The sequence below is a fragment of the Fundulus heteroclitus genome, unplaced genomic scaffold, assembly GCF_011125445.2.
Source record: "Fundulus heteroclitus isolate FHET01 unplaced genomic scaffold, MU-UCD_Fhet_4.1 scaffold_185, whole genome shotgun sequence".
Lineage (NCBI taxonomy): Eukaryota > Metazoa > Chordata > Actinopteri > Cyprinodontiformes > Fundulidae > Fundulus > Fundulus heteroclitus.
The window spans coordinates 275656-294047 of record NW_023396597.1 but is presented as its reverse complement, the minus strand read 5'-3'; the positions used below and the strand labels follow the sequence as shown (position 1 = coordinate 294047).

Sequence of the window (18392 nt, the reverse complement as noted above, 5' to 3'; positions counted from 1 at the left end):
GAAACATGGCTGCATGAATTTAGTGAAGCAGCTATACTGATGGAGTCGACTCCTCCAAAATACAGTTTTCTTTGTGAGAGCAGACAGCAAAGGAAAGGTGGAGGAGTAGCAACATTGTTTAATGATTCACTAAAGTGTAAAAAGGTGTTTTTAGGAAAATTTGACTCTTTTGAACATTTGGCTCTCCAGGTAAAGGGCCCGGTACGAACTATGTTTCTGAATGTGTACAGGCCTCCTAAGTCCACATCAAACTTTTTTAATGATTTTAGTGACCTGCTGTCTGTGATATGTGTTGATTATGACTGTTTAATTATTGTTGGAGACTTCAACTTTCACGTTGACAACCCTGAAGACAGAAGTGCAAAAGAACTGTGTGACACACTTAGAAACTTTGGTTTAAGTCAACACGTTAAACAGCCAACACACAAACAGGGACATATTTTAGACTTGATCATCACTAAAGGTCTAAAGATTTCACAGGTCAATGTAACTGATGTTGCCTTATCCGATCACTTTTCTGTTACCTTTGAAAGCATAATTACCAGCGACTCATTTAGCCAAAGGGACATCGTAAGAAAACGCACCTTTAAGGACAATGCCGCGGAAACTTTTATTCAAGCTTACTCTGATACTTCAACCTTGGGCTGCAACTCAGTAGATGAGCTAGTAGATAACTTTCAGTCTAAAGTCTCAGACATCATTAACTGCATTGCTCCAGTCAAAGTGAAGTTTTTTCCCGGGAAGAAAAAATCTCCTTGGAGAAATGCTCCATCAGTTAGAAGTGAAAAAAGGGAATGTCGAAAAGCTGAACGCAGGTGGAGAAAGAATAGACTCCTAGTTCACTACGACATCTATAAAGAGAGACTTTACAGATATAACTTACAACTGAAAAATGCAAGAGAATCTTTCTTCTCTGAGATCATCAAGAAAAACATTAATAATGCTCATGTCTTATTTTCCACAGTTGACAGGCTAACAAATCCTCCTGTGTCCGTGACTTCCAAACTCCACTCCACCAGGGCCTGCAACGAATTTGCTAACTTCTTTACTGAAAAAATCCAAAAAATTAGAGGATCACTTTGTACTACCATATCAACACCAGAACCAATGCTTTATTCAGCTGGAACTATTTCTGACAAAATGTCCCATTTCAGCGAAATAAACCACAAAAGCTTAGAGCAGATCATTCAGCAGTTAAGTTCCTCCTCCAGCTGCCTTGATGTTCTACCCACAGCTTTCTTTAAAAAAGTTTTACCTGTAATAGCGTCTGATTTGACTCAGATAATAAACGCGTCCCTTCTGTCAGGTGTTTTCCCCCAGTCCCTAAAAACAGCAATTATCAAACCACTGCTGAAAAAGAACAATTTAGACAAACTTCTACTCCAGAACTACAGGCCCATCTCAAACCTCCCCTTTATCAGTAAGATTATTGAAAAAGTTGTATTTCAACAATTAAACACCTTCTTAACAACGACCAGCCGCTTTGATGGTTTCCAGTCAGGTTTCCGTGCTCACCACAGTACAGAGACCGCCCTTATCAAGGTTTTTAATGACATCCATATAAATACAGACTGTGGAAGAACCACCGTGCTGGTACTATTGGACCTCAGTGCAGCATTTGATACTGTTGATCACTCCATTCTGTTAGAGCGCCTGGAGAACTGGGTCGGCCTCTCTGCTACAGCTCTCCACTGGTTTAAATCTTACTTAAAGGACAGGGACTTTTTTGTATCAGTAGGTAACTTTACATCGAAGATTACAAAAATCACATGTGGGGTTCCCCAAGGGTCCATCCTGGGTCCCCTCCTCTTCAATATCTACATGCTCCCTCTAGCCCAGATAATAAAAAATAACAACATCAGCTACCATAACTATGCAGACGACACACAGCTCTACATCACCATGTCACCAGGTGACTATGAACCAATTCAAGCACTGAGTAAATGCCTAGAAGAAATCAATGCATGGATGTGTCAAAATTTTCTTCAGTTGAACAAAAACAAAACAGAAGTAATAATATTTGGACCAATAGAGGAGAGATCAAAAGTTAGCACACAGCTTCAGTCGCTTCAGCTAAAAACCACTGATCAGGCCCGAAATCTGGGAGTAGTGATGGACTCAGACCTGAACCTCCAAAAGCATCTAAAGACAATTACAAGGTCAGCTTTCTACCACCTGAAGAACATTTCTAGGATTAAAGGACTGATGTCTCAGCAGGATCTGGAAAAACTAATCCATGCGTTTATTTTTAGTAGAATTGATTACTGCAACGGTGTTTTTACAGGTCTGCCTAAAAAGTGGATCAGACAGCTGCAGCTGATCCAGAACGCTGCTGCCCGCGTTCTCACTAAGACTAAGAAAGTAGAGCACATAACCCCAGTTCTAAAGTCCTTACACTGGCTCCCTGTATCTCAGAGAATAGACTTTAAAATACTTCTGTTAGTCTATAAATCTCTAAATGGCTTAGCACCTAAATACATCACAGACTTGTTATCAGCGTATAAACCCTCCAGACCACTCAGGTCTTCTGGCTCCAGCCTACTCTGCATACCTAGAACCAGAACTAAAAAAGGAGAAGCAGCATTTAGTTCCTATGCTCCACTTATCTGGAACAAACTTCCAGAAAACTGTAAAAGTGCAGAAAGCCTGAGTTCCTTTAAATCAAGATTAAAAACACATTTGTTTAGAATTGCCTTTGAATGTTCAAGTTAAAATGTTTTACTGTTTTCAAATGTTCTTTTTTGTTTCTACACTATCCCTACTTGCTTTTATTCTGTTTTATTTTCCAATATTTTAATCATGTAAAGCACTTTGCATTGTCTCTGTACTGAATTGTGCTATATAAATAAATTTGCCTTGCCTTGCCTTAATTTGTTGTCTCTGTATTTGACAAACTAAGGCTGAATCACGTTGCCAAACGAAGGACCTGGAGTTACGAAACAGTTGCTAACAGTTACTGTTACTACAAACTGTTAATTTGTAGTTTTGATGCCTTTAATGTGAATCTTCAATAGTCATGAAAATAAAGAAAACTCTTTGAATGAGAAGATGTGTCCAAACTTTTGGTCTGTACTGTACAGGTAGAAGGTTTAGATGAAGCTAAAATTCTAAACAGTTCAAACACTGCGCAGGTTCTAAAGATTCCTCCAACGCTGCCTCACTTACTGAGGACGAGGTAATCATGTTTGGTAGGATGCCAATTATTTTATTTTTAGTGGAATCAATTTTATTTATGAAGAATCCCATAAAGTGATTACTGCTAAGAGCTAAGGGAAAGGATGGATCAACGGAGCTATGACTGTGTAAGTTTGGCAACTTTAATAAAGAGAAACCTAGGATTATTTTTAATCTCCTCAATTAATGATTAAAAATATACTGCTCTAACTCAGTGAAGGGTCTTTTTATACAACAGTAGACTGTTTTTCTAGACCAGGTAGGATTCCTCATGGTGTGTAGAGCGCTATTTTCTCTTAAATTTCCTAACATTTTTTTTCCCAAAAAGAACGCAGCTCTAAATTAAACCAGGGAGACAGCTTCCTGTGAATAATCGCCTTCTTTTTCAAGGGAGATACACTGTCTAATGCAAAATGCAACGTATATAACTATTAGAAAGAAATTTACAGTTAAATAAATAAATCATTCTCATTTGTCATCCGGGATGGAAGTAACATTCCCTATAAATGATTGGTCCTCTCCATCAATAACGTCTTGGTAAATTTTTTCTCTTTTCAAACCTAGAGGTACGATCCAGAACTACTTTGGTTTAGACTGTTGTTTGTACTTACTTCCTGGTTCCTGAGCCAATCATTTGAGAATTCCCAAAACGGTGCGCAGCATTTGGTATTTTATTTTGGCGAAAGAGCAGCAGCCTGCAAACTTGGAAACCAGTAAAAGAAGCAGACCAGATTTTGAACAGAATAAAACATCTTATACCTGTATTGTGGAAGTAAAAATTCAGTGCAGTTTTACAGCACCAATCAACTGTTGAGTTAATGGCTACTCTCTGTGAAAGGCATAGTGTATGTGTTGTTCAGATTTTAATCATTAAGTTACTTAAAACTCCTTTAAGTCTTTCATACAGTAGTTATGACATACCATCCGCCTCTATCAGCCAGTCCTTCCAGAAGATCATCATCATCTGGGTTTCCACCCTCCTCTTGTTACTCCCTGGCAAAGAAAGTTGCACACAAATAAGATTTTGCATGACATAAAAGGAGACAAAACTGACTGGTTTTGCTTACAAGGCAGTATCTTAGCCTGAAATGTTTAATATAAGCAATTCTGGAATAATTACATAGTTGAACTAATTAGGCTCACTATTTGGCAAGAAACAGCTTTTCTTGCTCACTCTTAATTCATAAACACGTATGAATGAGTTATAAGTTGTTTACTGCTTAATCAAAGCATGGTGTTGATATCATGACGATCATGAAGCAGGCCTGCTTTATGAAAGATGTGCAAAGCCTGACTGAGATCCATCCAAAACATTGTGGGCTCTTTGGAAGTCAGTAGGGAAGGTTGATTCAAATTTCAAGAATCTGTCATAGTTTGAGTTCCTGCCTTAGTTTTAATTTCTGTTTTTAGGTTCTTGTTTTCTATTTTAGCTTGTGTCCTGTTTCAGTCTTGGTTTGAGTTCCATCTTAGGTTGGGTCTTGTCATTTATTTTGTGTTTCAGATTGGTTCTTGAACTGTTTTAGTTTAACCTGTTTTCACATGGCAGTTATTTATTCAGCTCAGTTCCACCTCCAGCCACTTCCCTGATCAGCTCCACTTAGTCTGGTAATTAGTTTAATTCTGTTCACCTGCTCACTCCCCTACTTATAGCTGCCTCTGTCCCTTGCACTCTGCCCGATCATTGTGTTTGTGCTTTTTCCTGCCTGGGGTAAGTCTGATCCAGTTTTGCCTGTCTGCCTGTACCCAACCGGATTCTGTTAGTTTTTACCTGGATTATTTGACCTGTTCAGCTCTTTTTGTTAATAGACCAGCCTGACTTCTGACCAGTTTATTTTAGGTTGTTGGCTGTGGACTGTTTAAGTTTTTTGGACACTGCCTCTTTGCTTTTTGGCTTGGTGCCCTCTTTTGGTTTTTTGCTTTGTTAATAAATCACCTTTTTTAATTACAACCTTTTGCTTGTCTGGCTGAATTCAGGGTCCTCTGTTTCTGACTCATGACAGAATCAATTTGTTTCCAATTCTCAGGATTTAGAATAGAATTTTTTCAATTCGATCTCAAATTAAATCTCTGGTATTAAAAACATTTTTTTTAGCTGTTAACTGAATTTCATGACTGTGTAGTTATGCATTATATTGATACTAGTATCATTGTATTAACAACTAACTGCAAGTTGATAAAGTAAAAGGAGTTAATGACGGCCTTAAGGACCAAAGCCTCTCCCTGAATGTTGAGACATTTGTTTTCACAAACATGCTGTGGAGCAGAAAACCCAAACAGAAGAAGTAGTAATAGCCTAACGCAGTTGTTAAGCTAAAGTCGGTTCTCTGTGGGCTCTACTGATAAAAAACACAAAGTTACAGCTCCCACATAATTGGGCGTGCTGTGCACAGACTGTGAGCTCTCTGGGGACGATAGAATTCTGTAGGAAATGATGGGAATACTTTCTGGTCCTTTTCAAACTAATAAAGCACATTCAACAGCGACCTGGAAGTTATTCTGTTTGCGCATGCGCAAAGAAGCTGATGGTACATATCGGGTAGAGAGCGCGAGCGTGTCGCAGTGATTGGCATCTGGGAAATTGATAAGACAACCACTCCAGCCCCAGTACCTCAAAGCAGATAGAGATTGTCCTATGCCATTGAATTTTACAAACAGTGACTTAGCCTGGAAAAGCAGCACAAGTCCTAATATGCCACCCCATACATCCTGCCCTAGCCAGTTAGCAACACCCCAACTAACAACTAACTCCATTTGATATGTTAAACATTGCTTTGGGTTTTGAAAGGTTCTGTTGAGGATTATATTACTAGTAATGGTAATAGAGGCTTTGAAGCAGGCTGGGATCACAACCTTACGCCACATAAACATTTTTTTCCCATCTGCTACCAGCCTTATGAACAAGGCCAAGAGCCACCCGTGAATCTGGACACTGTCTCTCTCCCCCGTTCAGGACTTGCAAGCTTCTGCGTTACATTGACGCACAGTTTACTGAGTGTATACAGCTTCTGTGTATATATCCTTTTACTTCTTATTTTACTGTATTCTTATTTTTTGTCTGCACCATCAATACCAAGTCAAATTCCTTGTAAGTGCAAACCTACTTGGCGATTAAACTTGATTCTCATTCTGATTCTATGTTCGGGTGACCTACAGAACCACATGGAGGCCAGATCCACTCCAGTCCAGCAGGGGGCGGTAAATTGACCAATCAGCTGCTTTGTCTCAGTGACGTCCACCGGAAGTGAAACTAAAAGGCTCCAGCAGCAGCGTGTGTGGACTCCGCTAGAAGACGGTTGTGTTTTCGTTTCTCGGCTGAATCTTTGCGTAGTTTCAGCAACAATGTCTTCAGTTCAGCATCTGAGAGAGTTTATCAGAGAGCGACTAACTGCTGCTGCTGAAGAAATCTTCTCAGAGGTTGAGAAAACCATCGTCCGCTACGAGGAAGACGCCAGACTGCTGGAAAGCTACTGGAGGCCTCAGATAAAACTCCCAAGAATCGGTATGAAGCTACAAAAAGTGTCTGATAAATCAGTTTGATCAGTTTGTAATCTGAGCTCTCAGCTTTCTAACCACACTTCAGTCTCTGAGGCTCCGTTCACACCTGAAACTAACATCCTCCCAGTTCTCCTCTGCTGCTGCTTTCTGGCTTTATAGATGAAAAATCTTTAAAATAAATGTTCACAACCAGCTTTATTTACCAAGTATGTGAACACAGAAATTAATCTGACTTTCTTCCACTTAGCTTTCCATTAAAAACACAGAATACAGCTTTATATGAGCAGCCATCTTGTCTCTCTTAACCTTTATCTTATTTGTCCATCTTTTTGTCTCTGTCGTGTAAATTTATACATGGTTATATTTTGAAGGCTACCTGCCTCTATGTCTTCCTACTTCTTGTTTGAAAGATAATCTCATTAAAATCTAGATCTGCTAGAGTTTTGAATATTTTTGAGCGTAACTTTATTCCATTTTAATTCTATTACATTTGGGATTTGTTCATGGGAGAGGGCATTTATATATTTATGATTTATTGATGTTAAATCAACCAAAAAAGACTCGGCCTTCAACATTTTTATCCTCCAACTATTTAGTTGCAGATTTATCCTTATTAAAAAAAAGAATGGCATTATTTGCTAAATTGCATTTTCCTTCAGTTTCCTAGCTCTCTTCCTTTGTTTCTATTACTCATAAAAGGATCTTAAGTAAATATGTGAAAAATCTGCAAACTATCAATTTTTTCATCCGATTATTAGATTGATTGTCAGAATAATCGATTGCTAAAATAATTGTTTATGACAGCCCTAGAATCATATCTGCATTATTATGTGGGAGCCTAGAGACAAAAATAGCTCAGGATCCGATCTGGTGCCATTTAGAAAGGGTAATTTTTATAAAAGTGAACATTTATGACACGCTCTGATCATCATGGGGGTGGATAATTTTGTTTGCGGGGTGGGTCACCATCCCCCCTCCTTTTTGTTAAATGGTCGTGAAACGCTGGAAGAAGCTGTTCCTGGATCTTTTTGTTCTGGACCTGATGCTCCTGTAGCGCCTCCCTGAGGGCAACAGGTAGACGTTCAAAGCCAGGATGGGAGCTGTCTCTACTGATGGTTGTGACTCTGCTGAGGCAGAAGGAGGTGTAAATGTTCTCCAGGGAGGGCAGAGGGCAGTCAGTGATCTTTAGGGCTGACTTTCCAACTCTAAGCCTCTCTCTGTCTGCAGCAGTGCAGCTGGTGGACCAAACTGTGATGCAGGATGTCAGCAGGCTGGACCATCGGTAGAAGGTGGGCAGCAGGTTGGAGTCTAGTTTATAATAAAAATAAAATAATTTAACATCATTGATCTCACAATGCAGAAATTCACTTCTGCTTTTAACCCATCCCTTTGGGGATGTGAGGCGCCTGGGGAGCAATCAGGGGTTAAGGGTCTTGCTCAGGGACCCAGAGTGCAGACGCTGGGGATCGAACCAGGTACTCAGACTCAGACATACTTTAATAATCCCAGGGGGGAATTGTTGTACTTGCAACCTTTCTTAAAGCGCCAGCCTGCTTCTCTAACCACTAGGCCACCACATCTAGTTTGTGCTTCCCAGGGACTCTCAGGAAGTGTAGCTGCTGCTTAGCCTTCTTAGTGACTGCTGCCACACCCGCCGACAGGGGGGAGGGGGGGGGGGGACAAACGTGTCAGTTTTCCCGGGCCCAGGACAGTGGGGGGGCCCAAAACTGACACTGCACGCTGACTGACACTGACACAGAGTGTCAGTCAGCGTGCAGCTTCATCCACAGTCTTCACGTCTGTAGTCACGGCACTCTGCTGCTCCCCCTCCCTCTCGTACATGGCTGAGCGGTGCCAGCCCATCAGCACGCATGCTCAGCCTGGCCCGTCCACTCAGCTCTCTGGTGTCTCTTACAAACAACCGCGCTGCTCTGCTCAAACTCTGCGAGAGAGAGAAAACAGGTGCGGTAAAACATGAAGAGGGAAAGAAGCGCCATTTGGCTATTTTTTTAATACCGTAAATGAAATCAAGCTGTACTTATGTTTTGTAAGAAGCCGGTTAAATTCAGTGGAGACACAACAAATTTATCTAAGCACATGAAAAACCATGAGCAAGAAAACTTCGAGCGACAGAAACGGAGAGAGGCGACGAAACTTCTCTCATTGCCCCGACAGACCCACAGACTGACGTCACTGACTGAGGCGTTTCAGTCCTCCAGGGAACATCCAGGTAGATCAGAGTGGTCATCTTCAGCAGCAGTTCATGTTAACTTACAAAGTAGATATTATCTATCATATGTTACTGTAGCCCACACAGAAAATGTAATTAAGACATTGAAAGGACCCAGTACATATATCCTATTAAAAAGTGTCATTTAAGATAAGATAACATTAGCTAATCCTTTATTTATCCCACGACGGGAAAATTTATAGGATTAAAGCAACAGGCAGGTGCACACAACACAGACAAAATTACATAAGGTTGAAAGATATAAGAGGTGGATTAGGAATAAAACACTATGAACATAACATTATTATTATTATTATTATTATTATGTTGTTGTAATAATAAAATAAAAACCACAAAACCCAAAAGGTCAACAGTTTCATGATACATCAAGCTTAGGGACTGGCTAATATACAGCAGGTCAAAAAAGGCCATAATCTGGCTGCAGTGCTGCTGTTCTCTTATGAAGAAAAGATCATCTAGTGCACTAAATTCAATAGATGGGTTGAAAATATCCAGGATAAAATACAGAGATTCCCAGGGCATGAAGTATACAGTTAAGTTGACTTTGTTTTGGTGTGTGTGTGTGTGTGTGTGTGTGTGTGTGTGTGTGTGTGTGTGGTGGCGGCGGCAGGTGTAGAGGGGGGGGGGGGGCAAAAAGACTGTGTTGTCCCGGGCCCTAGCAAAGCTGTCAGCTGGCCTGACTGCTGCAATGTTCTCAGACCAGTAGATGTCAGATGTTGAAGTATTATTACATGTTTAAAGTTATTTAATGTTTAATAAATAACTCTCTGTCTGTTAGGTATTGTCTGGTGAATATCAGCCCAAGCAGCTGATACCAGGACAATAGTTGAAAGGGATAATACAAGCACCGGTCCTGTTTTAACAGCAAACTCTGCACACACATAGAATAAAGGAGTGACAACTTCTCTTTAAGTTCAAGAATTTATTAACAGAAATAAAATTAACATCCAGAGAACATCACTATGTAATGCTGTTTATCTGAATTAACACAATATTTCAATCAACAGATCCTCTCTACTAGGCTAGTGAAACTTAACTAAACCTACTAAGCAAAATTAAGATAAAAAGAAGCTAAGGAACTATTAACACACAAAAGAAACAGATAAATACAATATTTCAAAACTAGTGATGCACAAAATAAAAAATTTCAACCGATAACCGATAATTTTCAGCTTTTCATGGTCGATATCGATACCGATAAGTTCACATTCAGTATAGTTTTTGCATAATCAGCAGTTTATGCTGGATGCAGCTATGAAAAACAATTATTTAGTAGCTCTGGCTTATCTATAACAGCAGACAAAAGGTTTTGGCTCTTCAAATGTTTTTTTATGCTATCACACAAAAAAGTGGTAATTTGCTTTACATAGCAAAAGACACAAATTGATTCACAATACAAAGAGAATCTAATGAAAATTAATGAGAAATCCATGCCTGCATAGGTATTTGTGAAGTCAAATATTTATATCAAATATAACATTATACGCATTTACATAGTCAGCCTCAGTTACAAAAATGTAATCAAAAAATAAAGTGCACCCTCAAAAATAACCACAGCTAAGGTGAAAGATAAACAATTCTACTTATAAAAAAAAATTTCAGACACACATGTATGTCAGCCTCAGTCAAAAAAATCAATAAAGTAAATAAAAGTGCATCCTCAAAAATGAGGCGAAAAATCAACAAAAGGTTGCCTGACTGCATGGGGGCATAGTAGAGATTTTTTTTAAATCTTATAGCTCTAAATAAAATAAAAAATATTAAATAATTGTCACTTTCCACCTATAATTTAACCCCCAAATCTATTTTCACTTGTAACTCTTAATTTCTACACTATCTTTTCAGTGTTTCCCGCAGTAATTTGCTTATGCGAGGCGGGCCGACTTGCGGAGCGGGGGGGTGGACGACACGTTTTCCGCGGACCGGCTTGCGGAGCGGGGGGGGGGGGGGGGGGGTATCCCTGGGTTTTTTCCCTGCCATTCACGCACGCGCGAAAGCAACAAAAAACCGCGTGTTAGCGTCACTTTTTTTTTTTTTTTTTTTTTTTTTTTTTTTTGGAATGTTGGCGAGGCGGTAGCGTGAGTTTGGCGAGGCGGCCGCCTCGCCAAGATAGCGCTGCGGGAAACCCTGCTTTTCTAATTTCAAGGTGAGTGCATCAGTGGTGACTTTTTCATAACAAAAAGAGCTATCACAAAAACAGGGTCCTTTTAGATTAGATTAGATTCAACTTTGTCATTACACAGGTACAAGGCAACTAAATGCAGTTTAGGTCTAACCAGAAGTGCAATAGCAGCAAGTGCAGAATAAACAATGGTTCCATAAGTACAGGGTTATTACTGAATAAATATAGAGATGGATACTATTATAAACATAATTTTACTGACAGATTTGCCCTATGAATATAATATATAGATAACTAGTATTGTGAACTAAATTTACAGCTGGATATGTACCGAATATAATATACAGGTGGATATTACTATAAATAGAGTTTTTACAGATATGTGCAATAGCATAATATACAGATGGTTGTTATTATAACAGAGTTTACATGTACTATGAATATATGTACAGATGGCTATTACTATAGGCAGAAATGTGAGCATGATATACAGGTGGCTATTGCTATAAAATGTGTAAATAAAGTTTGGACAGAAGCTATTTAAATTAAAGTGCAGTGGAAGGTAATTGCAAATTACAGTTAAAGAACGGTATTGCAAATGTATATGTAAACAATTGGTACTGTGAATATACAGTCAGCAGTGCAAATCAATATTCAGTCAAGGTGAGTAGTGCAAGATGCATGTAAACAGTTGTTACAGTGGTAACAGTCAGGAGTGCAGGTAAACATTACAGTCTAGTAAATAACAGAATAACAAAATGAAGGTAGGTGTGAGGAGAGAGAGGAGAATCAGTGAGGGTTAGAGTTCAATAAAGTTGCAGTGCCTTGCGCTCTGCAACAGTACAGCTCCCATAACCACACTATTGCACAATTGGTCAGAAGGCTTTCTATTGCACAGCGATAGAAGTTCACCATGATAGTCGAGGATAGCTGATTTTTTCCTCAGTGTCCTCAGGAAGAAGAGGCGCTGGTGAGCCTTCTTGACCAGGCAGGAGGTGTTGGTTGACCAGGACATGTCCGCTGAGATGTGGGTCCCCAGAAACTTGAAACTGGAGACACACTAAACAGTCATTCCATTGATGTGGATGGTGTCGTGCGTGCCTCTTGAATCCTTTCTGAAGTCCACGATGAGCTCCTTCGTTTTGGTGGTGTTGAGGAGCTGGTTATTTTCAGTGCACCATGTGGCCAGGTGCTTGATCTCCTCCCTGTAGGCTGTCTCATCGTTGTTGCTGATGAGACCAATCACCGTAGTGTCGTTCGCAAACTTGATGATGGTGTTGGATGCATACTCAGGCTTGCAGTTGTGGGTGAAGAGGGAGTAGAGAAATGGGCTTAGCACACAGCCCTGTGGTACACCAGTGTTGAGTGTGATGGACGTGGAGCAGTTGGAGCCTGATCGGACATTCTGGGGTCTGTTGGTCAGAAAGTCCAAAATCCAGTTGCACATGGCCACCTCGCCAAACTCACGCTACCGCCTCGCCAACATTCCAAAAAAAAAAAAAAAAAAGATTTAATTCATTGCCAGGCCCAGACAATAAAACAGCATTGATAACTGTATGGCTGATAATACTGAATTTCAACACCCTCTGGTTGGTTATATTACTACGCCATGGCAGAGGAGTAATTTTCTTTTATCATCCGAGGAGATGTGCGGGGGGGGGGGATCATGTAAATAGAATAAAATGTAAATAGTTGTACATACAGAATGTAAATAAATGCAAATAAAAGTGTTAGTGTTACAGCTCTTAAACAGTTTCGAGTTCCGTCATTGTGTCCCTCTGCTTTCTCACATCCAAGTCGGTTTCTTTTTACGTCAATAACATTTGCAGCTGTGCATTGCAGCATTTGCTCCTCAACATTTTCTGGCGATGTTGCACATCTGACCTTGTCGTGCAACACTTTTGTTGCTTCCCGTTTAGTTGCTTGGTCAAAATAGCAGTCCTTATATCTAGGGTCCAATATTGTAGCTAGAAAAAACAGGGAGTCCATGTAGATGTGGCTTAAACGCTTCTCTATAGCTTGCTTAAAAGTTTAAACTCCATGATCTGTTGGAACAGTCCTATTTAACAGACGTTTTAAGGCTTCAATGGAGGAGATGACATCAGCTGCAATAGCTGAAGCTAAACTTATGTCTTTTGTCAGCTGTTCACAAGGGTCTAGAATAGTGAGCATGTTTTCAATTAAAGTCCACTGGTATGGTATGGGATAAGATGAACTGGTAACCTAAACTCTACTGCATATGATGCAATGGCCTGCTTCTGCTCCAACATGCTTCTCAGCATGTAGAACGTGCTGTTCCATCTAGTGGGCACGTCTTGTTGAAGCCTTGTCTCTTTAGTGCCTAGTCGTTTCTGTAGGCTTAGGCTACTGGAGAACATCAGGGCCTATTTTTCTCACTCTACTGAGTTCTACTGTTCTCCAGTTTAGCATTGCATTGAAATGACTTGTCATTTCAGCTTTTAACTTTTTGCTCTCTCTCTTTTTTCTTCATAGTGGGTACACCTGGTCTGACGTTCTGTTAACTGTGGCATCATCCAGAGAAGACAGATCACCCGCTATTACCATCTAATGTAGAACAGATTACTAGATCAATGTGTGCTTCTGTGCTTTTTTTGTCTCTCTTGTTGTATCTCTGCTCTGTCTTCTGTAACCCCCAGTCGGTCGAGGCAGATGACCGTTCATACTGGTTCTGGTTCTGCTGGAGGTTTTTCCTTCCCGTTACTGGGGAGTTTTTCTTTCCACTGTCGCTTCAAGCTTGCTCAGTATGAGGGATTGCTGCAAAGCCATGAAGAATGCAGACGACTCTCCCTGTAGCTCTATGCTTCTCAATGAGTGAATGCTGCTTGTCGGGACTTTGATGCAATCAACTGGTTCCCTTTATATAGGACATTTTTGACCAATCTGTATAATCTGACCCAATCTGTATATGATTGAACTTGACTTTGCAAAGTGCCTTGAGATGACATGTTTCATGAATTGGCGCTATATAAATAAAATTGAATTGAATTAAGCTTTGAAGACGGGAGGTGACAAGCTGAGAGTGTCTGAAATGCCCAACTATCTTCCTGCAGATGGAAACACAGTCCGAGATGCTTCTTTGGCTCAGGACAGCCTCATTTATCGCGAGTTGTAAAGTCTTTGCCATACAGCCCAAGCTTGCAAGCCGACAGTCCTCCATTGCCTTGATCATGTTTCATGCATTATCTCTGAGCACTACATGCACATGGTCTTTTTTGATACTCCACTGTGCGAGCATTGTTTCAACACTGTAAAAACAGAACTAAAATAAGTAAAAATTTTATTGAAATTAGAGTATTAGTACTTTATTTGAGTAGGTAAATAAGATAATCTGCCAATGGAATAAGATTTTTGAACTTAAAATAGGAAGAACTCATCTCCATCAACTTATTTCATGTTTATTATATTTAATTATCTTATTTTAGGGGTAAAAATACTCTTTCCAATGTCAGATAATCTTATTTACCAGCTCAAATCAAGGACAAATGCACTCATTTCAAGAAAGTTGTACTTATTTTTAATTCTGTTTTTTGCAGTGAAAAGCTTGACCTATCATCGTCGTTGTATGCAACCCGGGGTACTCCTTTTGCGTGCAGCATTGCTTTTTGCATGTTAAAATCTGAGTCCAGCCACTGAGCCGTTAGGCTTAATATGCTGACGGGACTAACATCTGATGTCCATATGTCGGTGGTAAAACTCACATGAAGTCCATTCTTATTGATCAAATTGTGGACGTGTGGCAACGGCATCATTGAGGGCAGGCAAGGAGACGTCCAAGAAGTGACGGCTAGGGATGGTGTAACGTGGCTCCAAAAGTGCTATTAAGTTACGAAAACCCGGGTTCTCGACGACAGAAAAGGCTGGTTGTCGAGCACTATAAATTCCATCACTTTGTCGTTAATAGTTTTAGCTTTTTCACTCTCTTGGAAAGTTTTTGCAGCTTTCAAAAGCCTTCTGAATGGATACATCTGCGCTCTGTGTTGTTGTTGTTTTAGCCTTTGCGCCACCGGCTGCTGCCGTGGGTGCTTCGTATTCTTTCCATGCTGCTTTGCCACGATGACGATATTTAAGGTGTGTTATAAGGTTTGTTGTGTTGTAACCTGAAGTCTTCTTTCCTGCTCTCGAAATTCTTGCAGAGCAGGTGTTGCAAACTGCAATGCTATTGTCTTCTTCCAATACAGAAAAAACGACCACACTGGTGAAGACATGTTTGATTCATTACAGTCAGGCAATAACGGAGCCATGCCTGGGTCCTGATAGTAAGGAGTGCAAAATCCACAGGTCTTGTCCCACTTTGGGGCTACTCTGCCTGAATAAAATACCACCAAATTTAATTAATTTATCGGCTATTTTTATCGGAAAACTTTACCTATCGGGCTGATTAAAAGATTCCACCAAATCGGACGATATTTTTTTCGGCCCGATAGATATCGTGCATCCCTATTCAAAACCATCATCAGAATGATTCAGTGAATCCTGGTTCACTGCAGATCTGAGTTAAAGAACCAAAGTTCAACTCAAAGAATGCGGAATGAGGTTAAATTACCTCAACTGAGAAAAACATTTGGCATGGGTTTCAGCCTATTCACAATGCAAATCCTGAGTTAATCAAACATTATTTGAAGAAATAACATTTTAAAGAATGATTTGCTCAGTAAAAATCCGTAACCTTTAGAATGCTTGATCTTCATAATGATATTATAACTCCGGGAAGCTAGGGGTCACCATAGTGATCGGTCGCTTGATGGGTTAATCCTAAAGTTATACAAAAAAAAACATTAAATCAACATTAATCTTCCCTGTTAATACTGCAATAATGCTCATAGCACTAACGAAACAACAACAAACATCAAAACAAACCCTAGTTGCGTTGACTATGGTTGTCGCCATTAGTTATCAGTAAGAAGCTAATAGCGCTGTTAGCGGACATTCTGCGCTAATTTGAGGTACTTTTCAGATCTATTTGGTAGTAATGACCAGACAGGAAAACACAAAAATAATTATCCCATCAAAGTTTAAAACCCTTACGGAAATAAAGTTGTAACCGTAAAAATACACTGGAACCACATCTGCAATGCTTGGTTTCAAAATGCTAACAGGAGCTGTGTCTGTTTTAAAAAGACCACAAAAATACATTAAGTGAACTGTTGTGCCATATTAACGCTATGATCATGAAAATGATTGAGGTCAGATTGAATTCTGACCACACAGCCACAAAGGAGAGAGTCAGCTGGGACGGCCCTTCTCTCAGCAGGATGCTCCAGTAAACCAACCCCTCACAAACAAAAAGCCCTTCTTCTGCAGCCTTCCTCACTTCAGACTCCAAGCTGCTCAGACAACCTCTCCCTGGAGCGAACCAGGAAAAAGCTACTTCGCACCATGGGCCCTGGCCAGGCCTGATTGACACACAAGCCAGCACCCGGGAGGAATTTGTCGTCGCCCGGGGGACATGTCCGAGCAAATCAGTTAAGCCTGCTGTCTTAACCTCAGTGTCAGTTGCAGGAGGAAGAAATCCTGCCACTCCCAAAACAGCTTTGTTTATTTTTGTCAGCCTTTACAGGGAAGCGAAACCCAGACGGAGCTGAAAAGCCAGCAGAAGGACCCGCTGTGGAATCCTGAGGAGAACCTGCTTAAATCATACTGCATCCAGGTCAGAGATTGGGCAGAGACTAGGCCTCCAATCCCGACCACGCTTCGCCAAGCTGCCCGACCACACTGTTGGTTAGCTCATAGCTGCAGAGCTAAACGCTAGCCCGCCAAGAACAAACCAAGAAGTTGCCTGCTTTACACTGCCTTCCATTGATGACTAAAGTGGAACGAACTCACATGAGGCATCGACAGGTTTCGGCAGAGAAACCAGGGAAAGAAGTTAATGGGTTTATTGGGAAATGTTTTAGAAATAGTTTTGTACATGGGTCTTTACAACAAAGGGCTAACGGAATAGCTCATTGCTAGCATTCGGTAATATGTCGTTGTCGAGTGTGTTTTTATGGTTATAACAAAGGTTATCTCCACAAAGTTTTCAGACATTGATGGGACATTAATGTTTATGTTATCCAGCCCACTCATTATGACTAAAAATAAAGCTAAAGTCTTTAAAGTTAATGCCGAAAACCCGCTAGCCAAAATGCTATTAGCTTCTGTTAACATCCGGTTCCGGACATTCAAAAGGAGCTTGTTTTAAAGCATAAAGCTTAATCGTTCTGCTCCGCCATCGGCCGATAGAGCTATGAGCCTTATTCCCGCATTAATATTGAATATTAAAGTCGGTTTAAAGGCGATTTTAATAACTTTTGATTTAACCGATTTAGTTCGCTACAGCGACCCCAGGCGCCGGAGGGAGAATCACATTAATAAGATCGGCCAAGGTTTAAGTGATTTTACTGAGCAAATGAGAACAATATTAGAATATTATTTACTCAAAATAATGTTCTGGTTAACCTGGGCTTTGCATTGTAAATGGATTGAAACACATAACAAATGTTTCTAACTCCATTTTATGTTTTTTGTTTTTAATCAGATCTAGAGTGAACTGGATTCACTGAATTATTCTGATTATTATCAACCACTTTGTTTTTCTTTTGTTTGTTTTTGCATGTAAATAGTTGCTTAGCTTCTTTTTATCTTCATTTTGCTTAGTAGTTAAAGGCATACTATGCAACATTTTTCAGTTAATTAATGTGTTCCATACCGTTTTGGATGATTAAATAAGTCATTTCAGGTCGAACAAAGGTTTTCTCGGCCGCCCTAGTGGTCTGTGGGGGAAATACTGCACTTGCAATAGCGTACCGTGCACGTGACGTCACCGTCTCAAGAGCAACGCCCCTTTTGCCGCTTTGGTAGGGCATACAGGTAGAGAACGCCCATAGCAACCAGCAGAAACAGCGATATGACAGACTTTACAGCCGGTTTACAGAAAGATAGTCCCTCCAGCGTGTCCTGGGTCTTCCCTTGGGCCTCCTCCTGGTGGGACGTGCGCGGAACACCTCACCAGGGAGGCGTCCAGGAGGCATCCTGACCAGATGCCTGAGCCACCTCAACTGGCTCCTCTCGACGTGGAGGAGCAGCGGCTCTACTGAGTCCTCCCCGGATGACTGAGCTCCTCACCCTATCTCTAAGGGAGAGCCCAGACACACTACGGAGAAAACTCATTTCAGCCGCTTGTATCAGGGATCTCGTTCTTTCGGTCAGGACCAAAGCTCGTGACCATAGATGAGGGTAGGAACGTAGATCGACCGGTAAATCGAGAGCTTCGCCTTTTGGCTCAGCTCTCTCTTCACCACAACGGATCGGTACCGCGCCTGCTTCACAGCAGACGCTGCACCAATCCGC

The 18392-nt window shown here is 40.6% G+C and overlaps 1 protein-coding gene across 10 annotated transcripts in view; it reads left to right on the top strand.

Moving 5' to 3' along the window:
* Positions 1-18392, top strand: part of LOC118558943 (oocyte zinc finger protein XlCOF6-like) — a 97456-nt gene that overhangs the window by 42915 nt on the left and 36149 nt on the right. For 2 of the 10 annotated variants that reach the window (XM_036129550.1, XM_036129539.1), the window contains exons 1-2: positions 4730-4882; positions 6328-6673. The exons of the other annotated variants lie outside the window; for them this stretch is intronic. In XM_036129550.1, the coding sequence (XP_035985443.1) occupies positions 6514-6673 (160 nt within the window). In that variant the 5' untranslated portion in view covers positions 4730-4882; positions 6328-6513. Of the gene's footprint in view, positions 1-4729; positions 4883-6327; positions 6674-18392 lie in introns of those variants that run through there. 10 annotated transcript variants of the gene reach the window in all.